This window comes from Schistocerca serialis, chromosome 8, assembly GCF_023864345.2.
Source record: "Schistocerca serialis cubense isolate TAMUIC-IGC-003099 chromosome 8, iqSchSeri2.2, whole genome shotgun sequence".
NCBI lineage: Eukaryota > Metazoa > Arthropoda > Insecta > Orthoptera > Acrididae > Schistocerca > Schistocerca serialis.
Window position 1 is genome coordinate 200,410,266 of NC_064645.1, and position 21,713 is coordinate 200,431,978.

Genomic DNA, 21,713 nt, shown 5'->3' on the forward strand with positions numbered 1-21,713 from the left:
CGTTTTGTTACCGCTATTATGCTTGGAGACTGGTACGACGATACTGGCTCCTGATCGCCCCTCGTCTGCTCACCTGAATTCTTCTTGTTAGCTTCGATCCTTTTGATGTAGGATTCTTGACGCGTCGCGGAGATATGAACAGACTGGTATCGTCAGCATGATTGAATGAATAAGCTTCTCAATCTTGATAAGTGTTTTTAATATTTTCTGATGCACAGTTAGAATACACACTTCTGAACAATACCAATGCAGCAGAACTCGTCACGTGTCCACCCGCTACCACTTATAGAAACACACAGATGAAAAGATGATAATAATAATAATAATAATAATAATAATATGTTCCATTATAATTTACTAATTTAACACAACACGTAAATTGGAGAATTTTCTGTCAGATGAGCAAATGTAATTTTACTTTTGAATTAATTGATAATTCTATGCATAACTCTCCTTACATTCATTTTGGTTTCATTTAGTTATTGTTTCTCAATAAGGATTGGCTATGTCTGAATCTACCCTGAAGTTCTCTTTGCCTGTAGACAATTTCTGATGTAACTGTTCAACCACAGCATGACATTGATATTGCAGATAGGTTCATTTGGCACACACCTCTCTAAGGAGTATCAAATTTTGTCCATTTATACCCAACATTTTCAGCCTTAGAGATGAATGTTCGATGTAGATTACTCAGGTAATTTGAAACTTGTTTTTTGTCACACTTATTAAACAGAACTCTCCTCCTACCTTTTTAACATTCATGCTAACATTAGTAGTCAATGTCTATAGTACTGTACAATCGCTGATTCACTGCTGTACATTAAAAGTTTGGGTAAGTTTCTAATTTTCAGATAAGGAATTTTGAGCACTGCCACACAGATCCATTTGCCTACCATCCACATTAATTACTTGAGTCTCTCAGCCAATAACTGTTAAGTTGAAATCTAATAATGTAATATGATCAAGAAAGAGATGCAAAACTTTCTCAGAGTTTTTCCCGGAATGTTCTGCCGCAAATTTTTCAAGGTAGCTAATCTATCTGATTATCATGTTTGAGCCACTTTTAACATTTATCTTGAAATTTAGTATGTCGTAATTATATAATAATTGTTGTAAGGTGACCAAAATAAAACTTGCACAATAAGTATTTTCGACATTTCATAAAATGTAATCCAAGCAGCAACAGCACCAGTAGAAATTGGGGCAGACACAATTGGGTGCACATTTCTACTGTTAATGGATTAGATTAGCTTTTTTAATTTAGAATTAAAAATATTTTTTGGGCCAGTTTTATAGTGGCAACACTATATTATTATTATCATTTTATTATTATTATTATTATTATTATTATTATTATTATTATTACATATAATAAAATAATGTTAAATTTTTAGGCTACAGAGTACAAATATATTAAGAAAGCCATGGAAGAGGTCTCCAATACAAGATTGCTTCTTTCTGTGGAACTTAGAGGCTTGGTTGGTACTTTGACGCTGAATATTCCGCCTCCACCTTCTGATCGGCTCTGGTAAGTGTGACCACGTGAAACACCACAGTATTCCGAGTTCCTTTTATTAAAATAGCTGAAAATTTTATTTACCTACGTTCAGAGAAATTTTCACCACAAACCAAAACTGTTAGGTAGTGATGCTTCTGCTGTTTATGCAACATAGCGAGGAAAAAACAGAATCCATCATGTGGGTGTATTGTCATAATATAATGCAGTGTCCTTGTCAAAAAATTAAAAAAGACTTCTGTGTAGCACAGAGGATGAGTGTCCAAATAGTGTCAGTTTTTGTCATATTTATGGTGTGGAATTAAAGTACTGTGTAGGGTTTCATTGTCTTTGAATTGTACCCATGGTCTCTAAGAGGTTTCATTGTCTTTGAATTGTATCCATGGTCTCTAAGATTATCCATGAAAACTGAATTTTATGGAAAGGCATTTTGAGATTTACCAGTCTTGGATGATTGGCCACTTTTGGCCTTACAGACCATTTTCAAGCACAGTATGTATTGTATAATTATCCAATTGTAAAATGGCAGATATAGCCGATCAGAAAGTGAGCACATAACTTACAGATAACATATTTTGATGGATAGTTTCCAAATGACCAGTTATGTAATGCAGCCTAAAAAATCTGTTGCTCATTTTACTTTCATTGCTTATCACTTTCCACCATTCCTTACAACTTTTGCATTTTGTACTTGCCACCTTTGAAACATTTTTATCCTTTAGACCATATGCAGTATTTCCCTTCGGTAATGTGTCACATAGAGACCATATTTTAATATACCTATATTTTGTTGTTGTTGTTGTTGTTGTTGTGGTCTTCAGTCCTGAGACTGGTTTGATGCAGCTCTCCATGCTACTCTATCCTGTGCAAACATTTTCATCTCCCAGTACCTACAGTTCCATAGCTTCTTGCAACAGTTCTGAATGTATTTCTCAGTGAAAATAATCCAATACAAACTTTTGTCATCAGGCTATGTGGATGAGTTCCATAGCTTTCACCAAGTGAGGTGGTGCAGTGGTTAGCACACTGGACTCACATACGGGAGGATAATGGTTCAATCCCATGTCCAAGCATCCTGATTTCCCTAAACCACTCCAGGCAAATGCCGGGATAGTTCCTTTTGGAAGAGCATGGCTGACTTCCTTCCCTGACCTTCCCTGATACACAGTACTGTGTATATTTTGTTACAAGTTTTAATTTGGCTGACGGTGCTACAAATTTTATCACTGACATAAAAAAATTTTTTTTGAATAGAGATGTCTTAGTTACTCATCCAAATAAATTCTGTGGATGAACCTGAGCCTATGATGGCTTCCATTGCCAGTGTCATTAGCAGTATGTAGATTGGCTGCCTGGATATGTCAAAATTGCCCTCATATAAGCATCTACACTGAAGAGCTAAAGAAACTGATACGCCTACCTGATATTGTGTAGGCCTCCCACAAGCATGCAGAAGTCTCGCAACATGACGTGGCATGGACTCGACTAATGTTTGAATTAGTGCTGGAAGGAATTGACAACTGACACCTTGAATGCTGCTGGGCTGTCCGTAAGTCCATGAGTACAGGGTGCGGAGGGTGGGGGGGTGGGGGTGGGGGGGACATCTCTTCTGAACAGCATGTTGCAAGGCATCCCGGATATGCTCAATAATATTCGTGTCTGGGCAGTTTGGTTGACAGTGGAAGTGTTTCAATTCAGAATAGTGTTCCTAGAGCCATTCTGTAGCAATTCGGGACGTGTTGGATTTTGCATTGTCCTTCTGGAATTACCCAAGTCCGTTGGGATGCACAATGGATGTGAATGGATGCAGGTGATCAGGCAAGATGGCTTATGTATGTGTCACCTGTCAGAGTCTTATCTAGACATGTCAGGGGTCCCATATCACTCCAACTGCACACACGCCACGCCATTACAGTGTCTCCACCAGCTTGAACAGTCCCCTGCTGACAAGCAGGGTCCATGGATTCATGAGGTTGTCTCCGTACCCATACATGTCCATTCGCTCGTTACAATTTGAAACGAGGCTTGTCCGACCAGGCAACATGTTTCCTGTCATCAACAGTCCCATGTTGGTGTTGATGGGTCCAGGTGAGATGTAAAGCTTTGTGTCGTGCAGTCATCAAGGGTAAATGAGTGGTAATTTGGCTCCGAAAGCTGATATTGATGATGTTTTGTTGAATGGTTCCCACGCTAACATTTGTTGACGGCCCAGCATCGAAATCTGTAGCAATTTGCAGAAGGGTTGTACTTCTGTCACACTGAACGATTCTCTTCAGTCATCATTGGTCCCGCTCTTGCAGGATATTTTTCCAGTCACAGTGATGTTGGAGATTGGATGTTTTACCAGATTCCTGATATTCACGGTACACTCGGGAAATGGTCATATGGGAAAATTTCCACTTCATCGCTGCCTGAGAGATGCTGTGTCCCATCACTTGTGTGCTAACTACAACACCACATTCAAACTCACTTAAATCTTGATAACCTGCCATTGTAGGAGCAGTAACTGATCTAACAACATTGCCAGACACTTGTTGTCTTATATAAGTGTTGCTGACCGCGGTGCCGTATTTTGCCTGATTATATAGTTCCGTGTTTGAATATGCATACTTGTACCAGTTTCTTTGGTGCCTCAATGTATATATACCACATTTTTGGTTTGGAATTAAGTGCTGCTCCCCCTACTGGAGCAGTCAAACAGGATTTAATTTCCCTAGTGAATTGTACAAAATCAGTGGAATGGTACAGGAGATGCTAGATGCTGCAGGTCTGATAGTTTCAATCTAGGCATCTCTCCAATAGTTTCAGAGCCTTACAGGCTGTGGAGAAAAGCATATCAGTTCAGAAGCAATCTGATAGTAACAGCATAAGGTGCAAGCTAAGACTAGAAATGAAAGTGTTACGAAAGCAGAGAAGGTTTTAATATTAGATGGTAGTTATGGCAGGGAAATTTATGATCTGGTACAGAAGTCTCTGGCATATGATTATCAGGTAACTAGCATTTTTAATCAAAGTCCATGGCTCTGCAATGTCTCCTGCGATTTAGGCTCTTTGAGGAAAGATTCTGTAAAAGAGGATTTAATAATAGTAGTGGTTCAGTTATACTATTGAGAATGATATTGGGTACATGCTGAATATTGTGAACAGACAGTAACCCAAGAAAATAAAAACAATGTTAAGGTAGTATTAGGAGACTACAACATCCTACTAAGGAGTGTGTGTGTGTGTGTGTGTGTGTGTGTGTGTGTGTGTGTGTGTGTGTGTGAGAGAGAGAGAGAGAGAGAGAGAGAGAGAGAGAGAGAGAGAGAGAGAGAGAGAGAGGAAAAGAAGGAAACTACTAAGATATAATTAAAAAATGGGCTCCAAGAAGAAAAGAAATTACCAAGATATAATTGACTAATGGACTCCATAGAAACATACCAACCAGAATGACCAAAGAATTTTCGAACTCGGTGGACAGCACACCATCATCTCCAAATTTAAAGGAGACTGAACAAACTTGGAAACATTGTGACTTTTGAACAGAGGAGTGGCAGCTGGATCATGCCCCACGGCCAAATCCTTTCGTAGAGAAATCTACAATATTAAAGCACTAAGAGAAGTCGATACAGGTTCAGAACCCTATATAGTCATTATTAAAACTAAATTTGCACCTCTAAACAAGAAATAAACAAAGACCAACAAAGAAAAGTGGAATCACCACCCACACCAAGAATCAGAAAAGACAGTTATAGGGAAATCATGAAAACCACAAAATTAATAGATAGTTTGTAAGAACCACTACAAGTCCCCAAACAAGGAGCTGAAAGTTTAGCACCCTTACACCCATGTAAGATACGTACCTGGCGGACTACAGAATGTGATACAACTTGTTAAGGACATAGACATGGTTAAAATTTCAATCCCATGAAACAATCAAAAACACCATCACCCTCAAAATGTCAGAGAATATACCACCCCAATTGTCAGGAAAATGAAGAAACAATATCAGAAAGATGGGATTAACTCACTAGAAGAAGGCTACCACAAATACAATGCCAGAGACTATGACAAAACCTTTGGAAGACAACTATAGAAGTAATGCTCTCCTTGACACCCCAATCCCAAGCTACTGCTAAAAAGTGAGGGCAGAAGAATGACACATATTAACAGGGAAAATGCTGAAATTATGGCAAAAGCTTTCAATAAACTTTTGAATTATAGATCAACTCTGAACGCACAAAGTTGCCCACAGCCCATGTGATGGAAGCTGCACTGAAGGGGCAGAAAAATTAAAAGTCAAATTTTCACAGAAATGTGTAAAGATTGTGATGTGATTTTGACACTGGTACACGATGCTCTACCAAAAATTTGGGTGAAATTTCCCTGAACATTAGAGCACAGCAATAATCCATCTGCGCCACACAAACAAAGATAAGGGCAATCCAGATAATTGCAGATGTATTTCTCTCTTGGACTACATGTACAAGATTTTCTCCATTTTGTATAGAAGAATTAAACAACAACTAGAGCAAGAAGTACGTTAATACCATAGTGCTATCCACTTGTACAGCCAGATGTGTTTCTGACTCTGTTGTTTAGCTATACGTAAATGTAAATACATTTACATATATCTTGACAGATTGGGAGCTACATGTAGTTGGTACTGCTATGCATAAAAAATAGAAAGCAATGGAGTACATGATCAGAATGGACTTGTTTCCCTTCAGAGTAAAGAATGTGTGAAAAGGGAAAATGAGACACAGTGGTTGGAATGAAAGGTAAATAATGGAACATCACGTTCATAACTGAAATGAATGGGTGGGATAAATCAAAGTGAGGATATTTAGAAAACCAAGCATCACTATCACATCCAATAATTTAATGAGAAAAGGCATTCCGAGCAGTCACACTGGTCACAGTACTTTAGGTTTCAGTGTTCAATTTCTTCCTTGTAAATCCACATGAGCGCAATTGTCCATTATTTCTTAAGATAATGTAGATGTAGAAATATATATCTTATTGCTTTTGACTGACAAACTGTTAACAGGTATGGATTTAGAGAAAACCCAAAAATTTGGCTATCCGCTCGGCCAAAGTTTGGAGAAAGAAGAGTTAATATTTCACATGTAATCGCATGGATTGAGAAGAAGCTGCTTGAAGAATTTCAGGTAAGTAAATTAAGCTGTGAAGTTAGAACACATACGGAAAACAATGAACTAATGTTAGGAAAGTAGTATGAATAAAAATGTCCTCAGTCACAATTTTTTCATGTTTTATTAAATTGTACCTTACTCTCAAGAACAGAAGTCAATTATGTATTAAGATGTGTAAGATGTTTTTCTAGTGATGATGGACCCATAGGGTCCAAAATGCATTGTGTAATTTAATAAAACACCAAAAAATTGAGACTGACGCTGTTTCTATTCATACTAATTGTGTACTGAATACAGTCTCTTTCACAGCTGCAAAATATGGATAGAATTAAGTAGTGGGAAGGAAATAGAAAATAAGCTGTGTAACAAATAACATGGCTTCTTCTTGCAACAGTTCTGAATGTATTTCTCAGTGAAAATAATCCAATACAAACTTTTGTCATCAGGCTATGTGGATGAGTTCCATAGCTTTCACCAAGTGAGGTGGTGCAGTGGTTAGCACACTGGACTCACATACGGGAGGATAATGGTTCAATCCCATGTCCAAGCATCCTGATTTCCCTAAACCACTCCAGGCAAATACCGGGATAGTTCCTTTTGGAAGAGCATGGCTGACTTCCTTCCCTGACCTTCCCTAATCTGATGAGACCGATGACCGCACTGTTTGGTCTCCTCCCCTAAACAACCCAACCCCTATACCTTTCAGGGTGATTGACACGTTGCTAGCAGTGATGCATTTGAACCAGTCCTGATCCCAAAATACCTATCAGTTTTGAAGTTTTGAGACACAAATACTAAATACTTAAACAACGACGTTGTATTACGATTTGTCCGGAACACTTATGGTACAGATTCTGTAATTAAAAGTATAGAAAAGAAATTATTTGCCTAATTTTTAATAAATCAGTACAACTGGTTTATGGAACAGCACAAAAAATTTACTAGGCATAACTCAATTTTTTTCTAGTTTGTAAATAAATATTGAGCAGTGTTTGTGAACTTGGTTTCTTAATGGGATTAATTGTATTTGACACATTTCAATGTACCTTGATGGGTTGAAACATTATGATCTTATAGTTTCTTGCATCTGAGCCCATATTTGGAATGCAAGCAGATAGCTGAAGCTGGTCCCTAGGATTATTTCAAGACACACATTATTTATAATTTGAACTGAAAATGTTACAGTATTAATACAGTTTCCTGCTGCTTATTGAATGGATACCATTTCTCAGGTTTTGATTAACAAAGATGTTAATAGCTGAAACAAAAAAATCAGTATTGTAGTTTTCCTAATAATTCTACAAAATCAATTATCATTAATTCGAGGATATTTTATATATGTTTGTAATCTTTTAATGCTATTCGTTGAGCTCATCTTTGAAGTGAGATAAATTTTCAACTAACAGAGACATTATCTGGATGTCATTTGCAGTTTGCATCCGAAAACATCTGTTTTAACCTGGTCTATATTACTGTGTCTTGTGTCCAAATATTTATTTTTATTTGTGTTTATCAAAAACTTAAGATTTCCTATAGCAGTGTTTCTGGAGGAATTTCTTTATTTATTGTAACTTTGGAATTCATCTTAATTAAAATGAGACCAATTGAAAATTCCATTACCAGTCTTTTAGTGAGATGGCTGAAATTCACATACAGTTAAAAGCTATCTTGATTATATTCAAACAACTGGAGGGCCTTGCAAGTTGTTGTGTTGGGTGGATTATCCCAAAAAAGGTACCTGAGGTACCCAATATACTGAGTATGTTCTATTCGCACAGATTCTCTTTCCTCCTTTAAAAGACTAGTCTGCAACATGCCCATCCATTTGACTGCTTGAAATGTCAGTAGCAGAACTATGTACTTTGCATGGGAAGCAGTCTAAATTGTGTGTTGGGTACAGCACCCTTCCTCCTTAGCAACATGCATGCAGTGCTGTCAGAAACTTGGCAGTAAATATGAGCCAGTGTAATACACTTGTCCGGTTAGAAAGTAATTTATATTCCTTGTCAGGTCACGGCAGTTGTGAAAAGCGAGTGGTGTATTAATTAATGGCAGGTCAGTCCTTTTCAGTAATGTTATTGTGCATTAATCAGTGTGTCACAGATGCTGGTTTATGACAGTGTGTATTGTCACACTTCTTTAGTTTTAATCTACAGTTCATAACCAATAGATTGTGTTCAGAGTCCACATCTGCCCCTGAAAATGTCGTACAGTTTAAAACCTGGTTCCTAAATCTCTGTCTGACCATTATATAATCTATCTGAAACCTTCCAGTGTCTCGAGGCCTCTTCCATGTATACCACATTCTGTCATGATTCCTAAGCCAAGTGTTTGTTATGATTAAGTTATGCTCTGTGCAGAATTCTACCAGGCGGCTTCCTCTTTCATTCCTTATGCCCATTCCACATTCTCCTACTACTTTTCCTTCTCTTCCTTTCCTACGATCAAATTCCAGTTCCCCATGACTATTAAGTTTTCGCCTCACTTCACTACCTGAATAATTTCTTTTACCTTACTATATATTTCTTCAATCTCTTCATCATCTGTGGAACTAGTTGCTTTATAAACTTGTACCGCTGTGTTAGACATGGGCTTCGTGCCTATCTTGGCTACAATAATGCATTCACTATGCTGTTCTTAGTAGCTTACCCACACTCCTATTTTTTTATTCATAATTAAACCTACTGCTGCAGTACCCCTATTTAATTTTGTATTTATAACCCTGTATTCACCTGACCAGAGGTTGTGTTCCTCCTGCCACTGAACTTCAATAATTCCTACTATATCTAACTATAACCTATCCATTTCCCTTTTTAAATTTTCTAACCTGCCTGCCCCTTTAAGGGATCTGACAATCCATGCTCCGATACGCAGAACCCCAGATTTGTTTCTCCTGATACCAATGTCCTCCTGAGAAGTCCCCGCCTGGAGATCCGAATGGGGGACTATTTTACCTCCGGAACATTTTACCCAAGAGGACACCATCATCATTTAACCATACAGTAAAGCTGCATACCCTCAGGAAAAATTATGGCTGTAGTTTTCCCTTGCTTTCAGCCATTTGCAGTACCAGCACAGCAAGGCCGTTTTGGTTAATGTTACAAGGCCAGATCAGTCAATCATACAGACTGTGCCCCTGCAACTACTGGAAAGGCTGCTGCCCCTCTTCGGGAACCACACGTTTGTGTGGCCTCTCAACAGATAACCCTCCATTGTGGTGGCACCTACGGTATGGCTATCTGTGTAGCTGAGGCACACAAGCCTCCCCACCAACTTCAAGGTCTATGGTGCATACTATATGGTGTACTTTGCTTTGAGACATGTCATGCATGTGACAGGTTCTTTACTACCAGCAGGAGACAAACTCCTCCTTTGGTATGATCTGGTAATCTATTTATGTCATTAAAATTCAAATGCTCCATGTGTCGATGCTACAGGATAACAGAATTTAAATTGAGAGGACACATTAAATTAGCATTCACTTCTCTGTGTGTGTTCAGTAAATACAAATTATTTATCATTGTTGCTGAACATACAAATGTTTCCTCCTATATCACAACCATCATGCCTGAAATTTGTTAGTTATCTGGTTCTGACCACAGCACTAATTGACAAAAGGTTAGCAGCAAGTTTTGGTACACAAAATACATCTGTTACCTGAGTTCTTATGTTTTTATCACCACTCAGTATCAAATTGACATTGACTGATTCTCTGATTATTTGTACTGAGAGTCAAAACAACAGAGAGTCTTAGCCCCCTATTGTCAGGTCCAAAATTGAGTTTATTGTGTGGTTTCACTCCCTGATTTGTGTAAAGCCCATCAGTACCCGTAAAGAATGGTGGGTGACCCTTTACTAATTCATTATTAGGTGCAGTTTCTTCAGGCATTAATAACACGAATATTCTGTGTCTTTTCACCTCTAATGCTTTACATTAGAAGATTAAATGTGGTGGATTTTCATCCTCCCCACCCCATAGTCTACACTTACGGGCTTCCACCTTAGTGATGGTAAGGGCAGGTTCTGGTCCAACAAATTGAGTCGTAATATGTACCGGGTGATCAAAAAGTCAGTATAAATTTGAAAACTTAATAAACCACGGAATAATGTAGATGGAGAGGTAAAAATTGACAAACATGCTTGGAATGACATGGGGTTTTATCAATGGGGGGGATGGGGGGGGGGGGGGGGGGAGAGGGAAGTTCACATGTCCGACAGACGACACTGGGCAGCAAAACATGATTTCGAAGTTTGAAGCCATGGGTTGTTTAGACGATAGACCCCGTAGTGGCCGACCAAGCACAAGGCATAATGCTGCTGAGACAGTTCAGGAAGAAATGGAGACCATAGCGGGTTCGTCTATGCACAGGGAAGTCAGCACTCGTGCAGTCGCACGTTGCATCGGCATTCCATACACTACTGTTTGGTTAGCACTGAAGCGTACCCTCTGATGCTATCCGTCCAAAATCCACCGACATCATGAACTGTTACCTGGCAATTTAGTGAAGTGGAGGGCATTTGCGGTGTGGGCGTTTCAAAAGATGGCGGAAGATGACGATTAGTTGAGTAATGTGTTGTGGACCGACAAAGCTCATTTCATGCTCCGAGGGTCTGTCAATGCCCACAACTGCAGAATTTGGGCTACCAAAAATCCTAGAACTGTCGTGGAAACTCCATTGCACGATGAGAAAGTCACGGTATGGGTTGGATTTACCACATCTACCGTTATCAGACCTTTTTTCTTCGATGAAATGATTCTGGTTTTGTAACTGCTACCGTGATGGGTGAGAGGTACGCCGATATTTTAGCAGACTCACATCATCCCCAGCCTGGCTGATAAACACCTGCTGGAACATATGATGTTTATGCAGGATGGCGCTCCACACCATATCGTTAGATGCATGAAAGATCTCTTGCGTGCTTCATTTGGTGATGATCGTGTGCTCAGCCCGCCACTTTCATCAGGCTTGGCCTCCCACGTCCCCAGAACTCAGTCCGTGTGATTATTGGCTTTGGGTTTACCTGAAGTCGTAAGTGTATTGTGATCGACCGACCTCTCTAGGGATGCTGAAAGACAACATCCGACACCAATGCCTCACCATAACTCCGGATATGCTTTACAGTGCTGTTCACAACATTGTTCCTCAACTACAGCTGTTGTTGAGGAATGATGGTGGACATATTGAGCATTTCCTGTAGAAAACATCATCTTTGCTTTGTCTTACTTTGTTATACTAATTATAGTTATTCTGATCAGATGAGGCACCATCTGTCGGACTTTTTTTAACTTTTGTATTTTTTTGGTTCTAATAAACCCCATATTATTCCAAGCATGTGTGTCAATTTGTACCCCTCTATCTACATTATTCCGTTATTTATTCTGACTTTTTGATCACCCGGTATTTTGGCCAGCCTAGCAGCTTGTTCATTGCCACTAATTTCTGAGTGACTAGGGGACCCACAGCAAGTTTTCCCTGTTGCTGTCCTCTAGTCTCACAAGGGCTTTATGATGTTTGGCAGTGTTCTTTGATCTCATAGCAGTGGCTGACACAGATTTCAGGGCTGCTTGGCTATCTGAGTGAATGTAGAGACCATGATCCTTGTAGCAACAATGTTGATTGTCCTCCACGCACACACTGGTAGTAGATATTTGTGCCTGAAATATAGGGCCAGCTTCCCTAGAGAGACTGCTCTCTCTACTGTAGGATGTTCCCCATTCTCGTATAACCTAGCCCCAGCACCTTCATCTGTTTTCAGCACATCAGTAAACCAGACTGTGACTCCAGAATGGTGTCATGGTTTGTTCTTTCACTGCTTCCTACTACAGTTGTTACCTTGAATGTTTTATTGAAGCAGCTGGAAGTTATTGAAAAGTCAGCTGGAATTTCCTGACCATTCCTGTATTTACCACAATCACTATGTTGGTGTGGGTTTCTGGATGTCCGTAAAGTTTCCAGTTATTTGCAGTTTTCAACCTGTATGCCTCTACTGGTGACTCCATTGTAATCCAGAGATGTAATGGGGGCACTTCCAGCATGGTCTCCATCCCAGCAGTGGGAGTGCTGCTAATTCCACCTGTTGTGCCAAGTTCTGTAGCAGCCACCTTCTGTTCTGGTTGGTTGGTTTGTGGGGGGTTGAAGGGACCAGACAACAAAGGCCATCAATCCCCTTCTGTTCTGCTTTATTCCACCGTACTGCAGCCGCATAAATTATCAGGGGTCTTATTGCAGTGGTGTACTCTTGTAGACCTCAGTTTTTACCCCATCCCCTTCTAGTGCACATTAGAGCACCTTTCACATTGGAATATATATTCTTTATGTGAGGTGTCCATGATAGTGTTACATACTTCCTGGGTTGCCCCTAGATACTTCACTTACCCCTACACTGGAAGAGTTTTGTTGAAAATCTTGAGATTCCAGTATGTGTCCTGCACATACTTCCTCGTGTACAGTACTACAGCAGTTTCCTTCACCAGTTTTGCAGAACGTTCAGTGCTCATTCTGCCATTGTTCTAATAGTACTAGCAAATTTGCCAAGTATTACTTTTCCTTAGGAAAAGCAACCTCTAATATTTAACTCTTCAATCAATTATTTACCACTAGGTTCCACAGGAGTGGACAAAAAACCCTTCCTTGTGGACACTCTTTGGTGGTGTTGATCACAATACATTCATCATGGTGGTTTCCACCTTTTGTCTACTCAGCGTGGTCTTCATTTACCTGCATATGGTGATCTCAGTTCCATGCTTTCTGCAGCTCTAACCATGGGTTCAAAGGGTATTGCTAAAAGCCAGGTCAATATCCAGGAAGATGCAGAGGACAGTTTTCTGAAAGTATAGAGGGTTTCCCGCCTTCCCAAGTCCCTGTAACAAAAGTCTATCACCTGCCTGAAATTCTGCTCATGACGTAAATGTATGTTCTGGAGTTTTTAGATTTATAGTATAAATCAACTTACCTCTCATTCCTCCAAGGCCTTATACGGCCCCTTTGTATCCCGGATCAGTGCTACATCCAACTCCTGTCTTCCCAGAATATGACACAGGAGAGGAGTTGCCCCCTTACGGTGTTGCAGGTTTATCTGCAACACTTGCAGCCACCAACTTGGGCCATGGTCGCTTCTGATGCCTGTAATTATTCTGACATGACTGCAACCTGCAAGAATTCTGAATACAGTTTAAGACCCCGTTCTTGCTTTGCCCTCTTGGATTCTTCATCAACTTCCACCATGAGGTTTCGACCATCAGATACAACATAGAATGAGATTTTCACTCTGCAGCGGAGTGTGCGCTGATATCAAACTTACTGGCAGATTAAAACTGTGTGCCGGACCGAGACTCGAACTCAGGACCTTTGCCTTTCGCGGGCAAGCGCTCTACCAACTGAGCTACCCAAGTACGACTCACGCCCATCCTCACAGCTTTACTTCTGCCAGTACCTCGTCTCCTACCTTCCAAACTTTGCAGAAGCTCTCCTGCGAACCTTGCAGAGCTAGCACTCCTGAAAGAAAGGATACTGCAGAGACATGGCTGAGCCACAGCCTGGGGGATGTTTCCAGAATGCTTCTGCAAAGTTTGGAAGGTAGGAGACGAGGTACTGGCAGAAGTAAAGCTGTGAGTACCGGGCGTGAGTCGTGCTTCGGTAGCTCAGTTGGTAGAGCACTTGCCCGCGAAAGGCAAAGGTCCCGAGTTCGAGTCTCGGTCCGGCACACAGTTTTAATCTGCCAGGAAGTTTCATATCGGCGCACACTCCGCTGCAGAGTGAAAGTCTCATTCTGGAAATATCCCCCAGGCTGTAACTAAGCCATGTCTCTGCAGTATCCTTTCTTTCAGGAGTGCTAGTTCTGCAAGGCTCGCAGGAGAGCTTCTGAAAAGTTTGGAAGGTAGGAGACGAGGTACTGACAGAAGTAAAGCTGTGAGGACAGGGCGTGAGTCGTGCTTGGGTAGCTCAGTTGGTAGAGCGCTTGCCCGCAAAAGGCAAAGGTCCCGAGTTCGAGTCTCGGTCCGGCACACATTTTTAACCTGCCAGTTTCATTTTACAACATTCTCGTTTATTAACCTTCAGGTCTCTGCCAAGACATGTACTATCTGGAACTGAAGGAGTATTGGTACCCAGTTTAATATCTTTGTGGTACTGACGAGTTCTGCTACTGTCTTGACCAGCAGCTTTGACTCCTCCCATGGAGATATCTTGGGCATCATCTCCCTAAGCCAATAAACTGTTCACCTCACCTCACTCCACACCCCCCTTTCCAGCCACCCACCCGCATGCGCGCGCGCCCACACACACACACACACACACACACACACACACACACACACACACACACACACAGATGAAAGATCAGAGCACCTTTGTCCACATAGACCCTCCTTCACATCTAGCTCCTTCCGTTGTGGGTAATGTTGACCAGTGGATATCTCTGTTGGATAACTGTTATCTTAAAAACCAAGACTGAGGCGCTATAGGTCTGTTTCACTATTTCTTGCCTCAGCTTTTTCTAGATCTGAGTATACTGAGAAGTCTAAGTATTAGTCTCCTTCCTTGTTCTTTTGTTCCCTGACTTAAAGACGGAAGGGGTACTGTACTCCTTTCACGCTAAGACCCAAGACAGGTTTTTTTAAATTATTTTTTATTTATTTATTTTTTTTATTTTGAGGTCTTAGGTTCAAGACCCTTCAGTTACCTCCATTTATGTTTAGAAAGCCATTCTTTGCTTTCCTTTTCATTTTGTCATTTGAATAGTTTTCTACTCTGAGCCCCAGCCAGGGTTTTGACCTTGACATAGTCCAATTTCTCAGTGATGATTTCCATGTCTTGGACTGGTCTGTCTCCTGATCCAGTTCCAGAAACAGCATTCATCAGTTCCAACCCTCTGGTCCATGGATGATTGAGGTATCATCAAGTCCCTTGGTTTTTGTTTGATTTTCTGTGTTCTCTATTATGGTCCCACGAGAATTTGGGATATTTTAGGTTGACACCATAGAGCCCCATGCAGTGCAAGGCTAATTACACAGGGAGGTCACCCAGTAAACATGGGGCTCCACTCACGACACGTCTTCCCATGCGCGATGCCCCCTTTGGCTCAGATCACATACACTTTGTATTGGGAAAGGCTATGGGAATGGATATGGGGGAGATGGGTCACACTTCATCTGGTTTATCAACTGAACTCTGTCCAGCATCGGCAACCCTGCAAATAACTGTGCTGCAGCTGGCATAGCCCTCAGCTTCACATGGACACACAAGCCTTGCCATCCATATGGTCAGCACTGCAACATGGTAGACTTCCCTGGATAGGATCAAATTGACATTTCCCAGACTTCCTACAGTAAGCAGTGTCTTGCTGGCAACAGCTAGGATGGGTATTGGTTGGCTTCATACATCATAGATCCAGTTGTATTGATTTGTCTTGTATCAAGATGCTTGAGTCAATGTACCAAATATCTGGATTCATCGAATGTGAAAAAGCTGCAGAATCTGCGATGAAAGTTTCTTTTTCGGATTTAATATTGCCTTCACTATGTTTTGCTTTTTTTTTTGTGTGTGTGTGTGTGTGTGTGTGTGTGTTAGTTATCCTTGAACATGTCTTTATCCTATGAATAATGCTGAACTCTTTGGGTCTTGTACTTCTTGTAAAAGATTTGTTTTTATGAGGTCAGCACAGATTTTTATAACTGAACTGTCAGTTCCCATTATTGTTGGTTCATATATTACAGCTGAACCAGCGAGGATTAATGTTTCCAAGCCATTCATCATTGACATAAAATTTAGTATTTCTTAATTTGTGAGTGGTTGTTGTGATTTTGTCCACTTAATCCTTAATACTTTTAGATGATTCCGGAATAGTGGTAATAAACTTGCTCCAGTTTCTTCCAGACCTCCTTAGCTGTGGATATGTATGTGCAAATAGGTTATTGGATCAAATAATGTAATGAGCTTCAATCTTGCCTTGACTTCATTTTTTGGATTAGTGTTAATGCTGCACACAAAGTCCCAGGAGTCATTATATTCTAAGTACGCTTGCACTGAGAACTTCCAACTTGCATAATTATAATGTCCAGTGAGTTTTTCAATGTGGGATTGGGTTTGATTGGAACTTGACATTTTCTGCTGTTAAATACAGGATAAAATGTAGAGTAACAGTCCATGTATGTAATAGCTGAAGTTACATTGTTTGAGTCAACCCAAAAGATGACACATTGAAGATTTGTCACTGAGATTTTAATCATTTACTGCCACAATGGTAACTGTGGAATCCTTCACGAGCTCTGCTGTCATGAAGGATAATTTGTGTGTGGTTATTTACAATAAACAAAAAGCTTCTCTTAACTTTTAAATGCAATGACAGAAAATTTAACTTCAGTGGTACAAAAGATCGCAAATAACACTGAATGTAATATCATAATCAGTGAATATTTATATGTGCTGTAATTTCATAAGGTTGGTAGTGTGTACAAACAATTTTATACAGGGTATTTGTCATGTATCAACTCAGGAAAGTTCCTCTAATTGGCCTACAATTCCACCTGAACTAAAACACATATGCATCATGTGAGAATTTCATATTCTCTTGCTGTGTATGCGCAAACTAGTATATTAGTCCGAGAGAAAAAATGAAAAGGCTCTTTTTTGTAGGAAACTTATTGTAGATTAATTTTGTACTGGGATTGTTTTCAATAGAAGCTGTAGTTTTCAAATTCTTGAATAAAATGTGTAAGTGACCTTAAAAAGCACCACCACTTCCACCATATTCTCCCTCACCCCTTGCTAATCACAGTTTTTAGTACGTTGTTCATGGCATTCCCTCCTAGCACTATACAAAAATTTGTGACAACATGAATTATTTACCATAGTTGTCCTCTTATGGTCTTCAGTGACTGTGCTTATTATGCAACCATCTTAGATGTGCACTTACAGATTATTATATTCATATTTGTGTAAATTTTGCCTAAGGATTGTGTGACTTTAAACTGCGTAAAATTAACAACTGAATCATTTTGTCTGTCTGTCCTTCTGAATAAGAAATTACTGTGCTCGTGAGGGTTAAGTTTGGATCAAATTGTCAGCATAATTAGTTTTTGTGTAATGTTTATAAAAGTCATTTACTTTCATTACCATAGCAGGCACATTTATATTAATAATGTTAGCAAAATAGTCGACTAAGCCGATGGCTAAGCCCTGTCAATAAAGACAAAAAAATGTTGAATATGGGAAGTAATTTGTGTAGTCACATATTTTTGTGCTATGGTAGGACGGAGTGCATTGGATGACACACTTAAAATCCTGACCGGCAACGAATGAGGGTGGGGTGGAGCCACATTTGAAGGTGTTTTGTGTGCTTTTCTTGAATAACTTAAAAACCTCAGCTTCTAATGGTAACATAACGCAGTACACAATAGCATTACATTAAATTTAGTACAAAGAACATCCTATTCATTTTTTTTCTCTGTGAATAACAGCTTGTATGTAGAGAGTGAGGGAATATGAAAATCTTGCATGACATGCATGCGCTGTAGCTTTGCTTGCTTTTATATGCCAATTTGATGTACTTTGCCGATTTGATAGGCCACAAGTCTCCTGCATAAAATTTTTCGTCCCGATTCCTGCTGTATGGCTGTGGTACATCACAAACAATTACTGCGTACACTGTGTATACACATATTTATTTATTTACACGACACACACACACACACACACACACACACACACACACACACACACACACACACACACAGAGAGAGAGAGAGAGAGAGAGAGAGAGAGAGAGAGAGCGCACATGTGTACATATAATAGGATGTATAAACAGAACAACATTCACTACTAGCTGATCAGTCAAGTGTGTTGGTAAGTAATAATCAATCGCAATGTCCAACAATTTGTTATGTTTTGGCAATACTGCCATACCTTATGTACTTGCTCTTTTTTCTATGCTGGTGTAGTCCTCTTGTACCCACCAACAGATTCAAGTGATGAGTTTTCAGTTAAATTGCCATCGGCGGAAACAGAGTTTAGAGATGATATCATAGGACCCTCTGTCTCGTTTAAAGAGAGTAAGAGACTTCCTTTCTGATCTCTAATACTTGCTAGTGTTGTGCAAACTATGTGATTCCGTATACTAAGTTCTTGTTGCGTTATTGTTTGTTGGGAAGAGAGAATGGTTCATTGCAATCATCTGATGACAGAAGCACCCAGTGCTAACTGCTAATTTTTGTTATTTCTATGTTGCTTTTGAATGCCTACAACACCAATGTTGCTACTTTAAATGATTCCATGCTGTGAATAATATCATAGAAGGTTGGGTTCGAAGATGTTAGAGGCTCAGACCAAACTACGCTGTTTTGAGCAAAGGAAACTACATCAGTTCTGATGAACAGGTCTGGATATGAGACTCTGGAGGATGGCAATCCATGATGTATAACACTGGCCTACCTTTGTAGCAAATTGGTTAAGTGCATTGAGCTGTCGCAATGTCAGTTTGCCAACCATAATATTGGGTCAACAAATGAAAAATATCGTTGACTGCAATATCACTGGGTCAGTAGTTTGTGGACCACTTTGTATGCTGATGACATCATGGCAGCAGAGATATGCTTAGATGGAGGATCAAAAACCTTGCTGAACTTACAGTAAGCAAGAAAATAGTAAGTTACCAAGCCTCATTATACTCTTCAGAACGATGACTGTGGAGGAGATGCTGCTGACCCTATGGCTGAACAGTTTGTTGCAATAACACCGCGAATTGTTTCTGTTGCTGCTGGAGTAAGAGTATTTGTTGCTATGTTGCTCCTTCTGTTTCTGTTAGTGGGATAACTGCAGTTGAACTTGCTGCAGCTGCTGCTGCTGCTGTTCTTCTTCTTCCAGCTTTAATTGCTGTTATCGCACATCAAGAAATCATTCATTCATAATTCTCACAGATTATAGTCCTCATTTCCAACCTGTAGTATTCTTGCAGGTACACCAAAATGCTATGCATGGTGAACCACACAGAACTGCGCAGCTGAGGTATAATCTAGTGCCTATCTCAAACTTTCAAATCAAATTTGATAGAGCCAAGACTGGCGTGAATTAGCGTAGTGTGTCCGATATTTATCTTATGAAAGAACTGAATATACAACCAGGACTGTTATCAGTAGGCAATTGTGATGTGAACTATAAATCTTTATAAATATCAGCAGTCTGATATGATCAGCATAGTGTATGGATGTTTAACTAGACTGGCTCTCCCTATACAAAGCACTTGTTGCAGTCCCAGCAGGTGGAACAGGTGCTACCCATACGAGTTGATTTGTGTATAATATCTAATGCCGGTTACGGAGTCCATATCAGTGTCACAGTCCTGCAGGAATTCAAGAAAAACTGTTCACTATAACCTCCTCCTTGTATAAGGGCTATCCAAAAAGAAACAAGCTGGAGTCTGGGATGCGCAAACCAGTGACAGGAGGATAATATCATGGTGTGTGTAACGAGTTGTGGTTCCCACCAGAGTGTGGAAGTTCACAGCTCATCGCTAGAGGGCACGCATGCAGCAGGGTGTATACTACCCGGGACAACCGGGAGATCCGGGAAAAACATGGGAATGTTTCATATTTTTTTTTTTTTTTTTTCAGTTACATTTTTGTGATTTTGACTGGTAAGAATCAATACAACAAAGGATATTACTGTATCCCGCTTCTGCAGGATAATACTGCAGCAACAAAGCATGAACAAGAGGGAAAAAACGAAAATAAAACGCGCCATATATAACAACAAAACACAGTGCTCATACAAGTGTCTGCCAACAGCAAAGTGTGTCAGAGGCTTTAGGAAGACTATGCAGTGCTTCATAACAACAAATTGCCTCCGATGAGCGTGACATGACAGCTGTTAATATTAGATTTCCAGAATGAGATTTTCACTCTGCAGCGGAGTGTGCGCTGATATGAAACTTCCTGGCAGATTAAAACTATGTGCCCGACCGAGACTCGAACTCGGGACCTTTGCCTTTCGCGGGCAAGTGCTCTACCAACTGAGCTACCGAAGCACGACTCACGCCCGGTACTCACAGCTTTACTTCTGCCAGTACCTCGTCTCCTACCTTCCAAACTTTACAGAAGCTCTCCTGCGAACCAGCAGAAATAGCACTCCTGAAAGAAAGGATATTGCGGAGACATGGCTTAGCCACAGCCTGGGGGATGTTTCCAGAATGAGATTTTCACTCTGCAGCGGAGTGTGCGCTGATATGAAACTTCCTGGCAGATTAAAACTGTGTGCCCGACCGAGACTCGAACTCGGGACCTTTGCCTTTCGCGGGCAAGTGCTCTACCAACTGAGCTACCGAAGCACGACTCACGCCCGGTACTCACAGCTTTACTTCTGCCAGTACCTCGTCTCCTACCTTCCAAACTTTACAGAAGCTCTCCTGCGAACCAACAGAAATAGCACTCCTGAAAGAAAGGATATTGCGGAGACATGGCTTAGCCACAGCCTGGGGGATGTTTCCAGAATGAGATTTTCACTCTGCAGCGGAGTGTGCGCTGATATGAAACTTCCTGGCAGATTAAAACTGTGTGCCCGACCGAGACTCGAACTCGGGACCTTTGCCTTTCGCGGGCAACTGCTCTACCAACTGAGCTACCGAAGCACGACTCACGCCCGGTACTCACAGCTTTACTTCTGCCAGTACCTCGTCTCCTACCTTCCAAACTTTACAGAAGCTCTCCTGTGAACCAGCAGAAATAGCACTCCTGAAAGAAAGGATATTGCGGAGACATGGCTTAGCCACAGCCTGGGGGATGTTTCCAGAATGAGATTTTAACTCTGCAGCGGAGTGTGCGCTGATATGAAACTTCCTGGCAGATTAAAACTGTGTGCCCGACCGAGACTCGAACTCGGGACCTTTGCCTTTCGCGGGCAAGTGCTCTACCAACTGAGCTACCGAAGCACGACTCACGCCCGGTACTCACAGCTTTACTTCTGCCAGTACCTCGTCTCCTACCTTCCAAACTTTACAGAAGCTCTCCTGCGAGATTAGGGAAGGCTAAAATATGTTATTAGTTTCAGGTTTTATTTCCACCTTTCTGACAG

At 40.6% G+C, this 21,713-nt stretch overlaps 1 protein-coding gene and 2 non-coding genes across 6 annotated transcripts in view; 2 read left to right on the forward strand and 1 right to left on the reverse strand.

Annotated features, from left to right (window-relative positions):
- The window catches only part of LOC126416283 (testis-expressed protein 2), a 301,194-nt gene that overhangs the window by 255,223 nt on the left and 24,258 nt on the right, over positions 1 to 21,713 (forward strand). For all 4 annotated transcript variants that reach the window (XM_050083929.1, XM_050083932.1, XM_050083930.1 and 1 more), the window contains 2 exons: positions 1,395 to 1,528; positions 6,546 to 6,666. In XM_050083929.1, the coding sequence (XP_049939886.1) occupies positions 1,395 to 1,528; positions 6,546 to 6,666 (255 nt within the window). The remainder of the gene's footprint in view (positions 1 to 1,394; positions 1,529 to 6,545; positions 6,667 to 21,713) is intronic.
- Positions 14,583 to 14,657, forward strand: Trnal-caa (transfer RNA leucine (anticodon CAA)). Its single transcript has one exon. It is a non-coding gene; the product is annotated as a tRNA-Leu (tRNA).
- Trnas-cga (transfer RNA serine (anticodon CGA)) lies at positions 21,197 to 21,271 on the reverse strand. The gene has a single exon. It is a non-coding gene; the product is annotated as a tRNA-Ser (tRNA).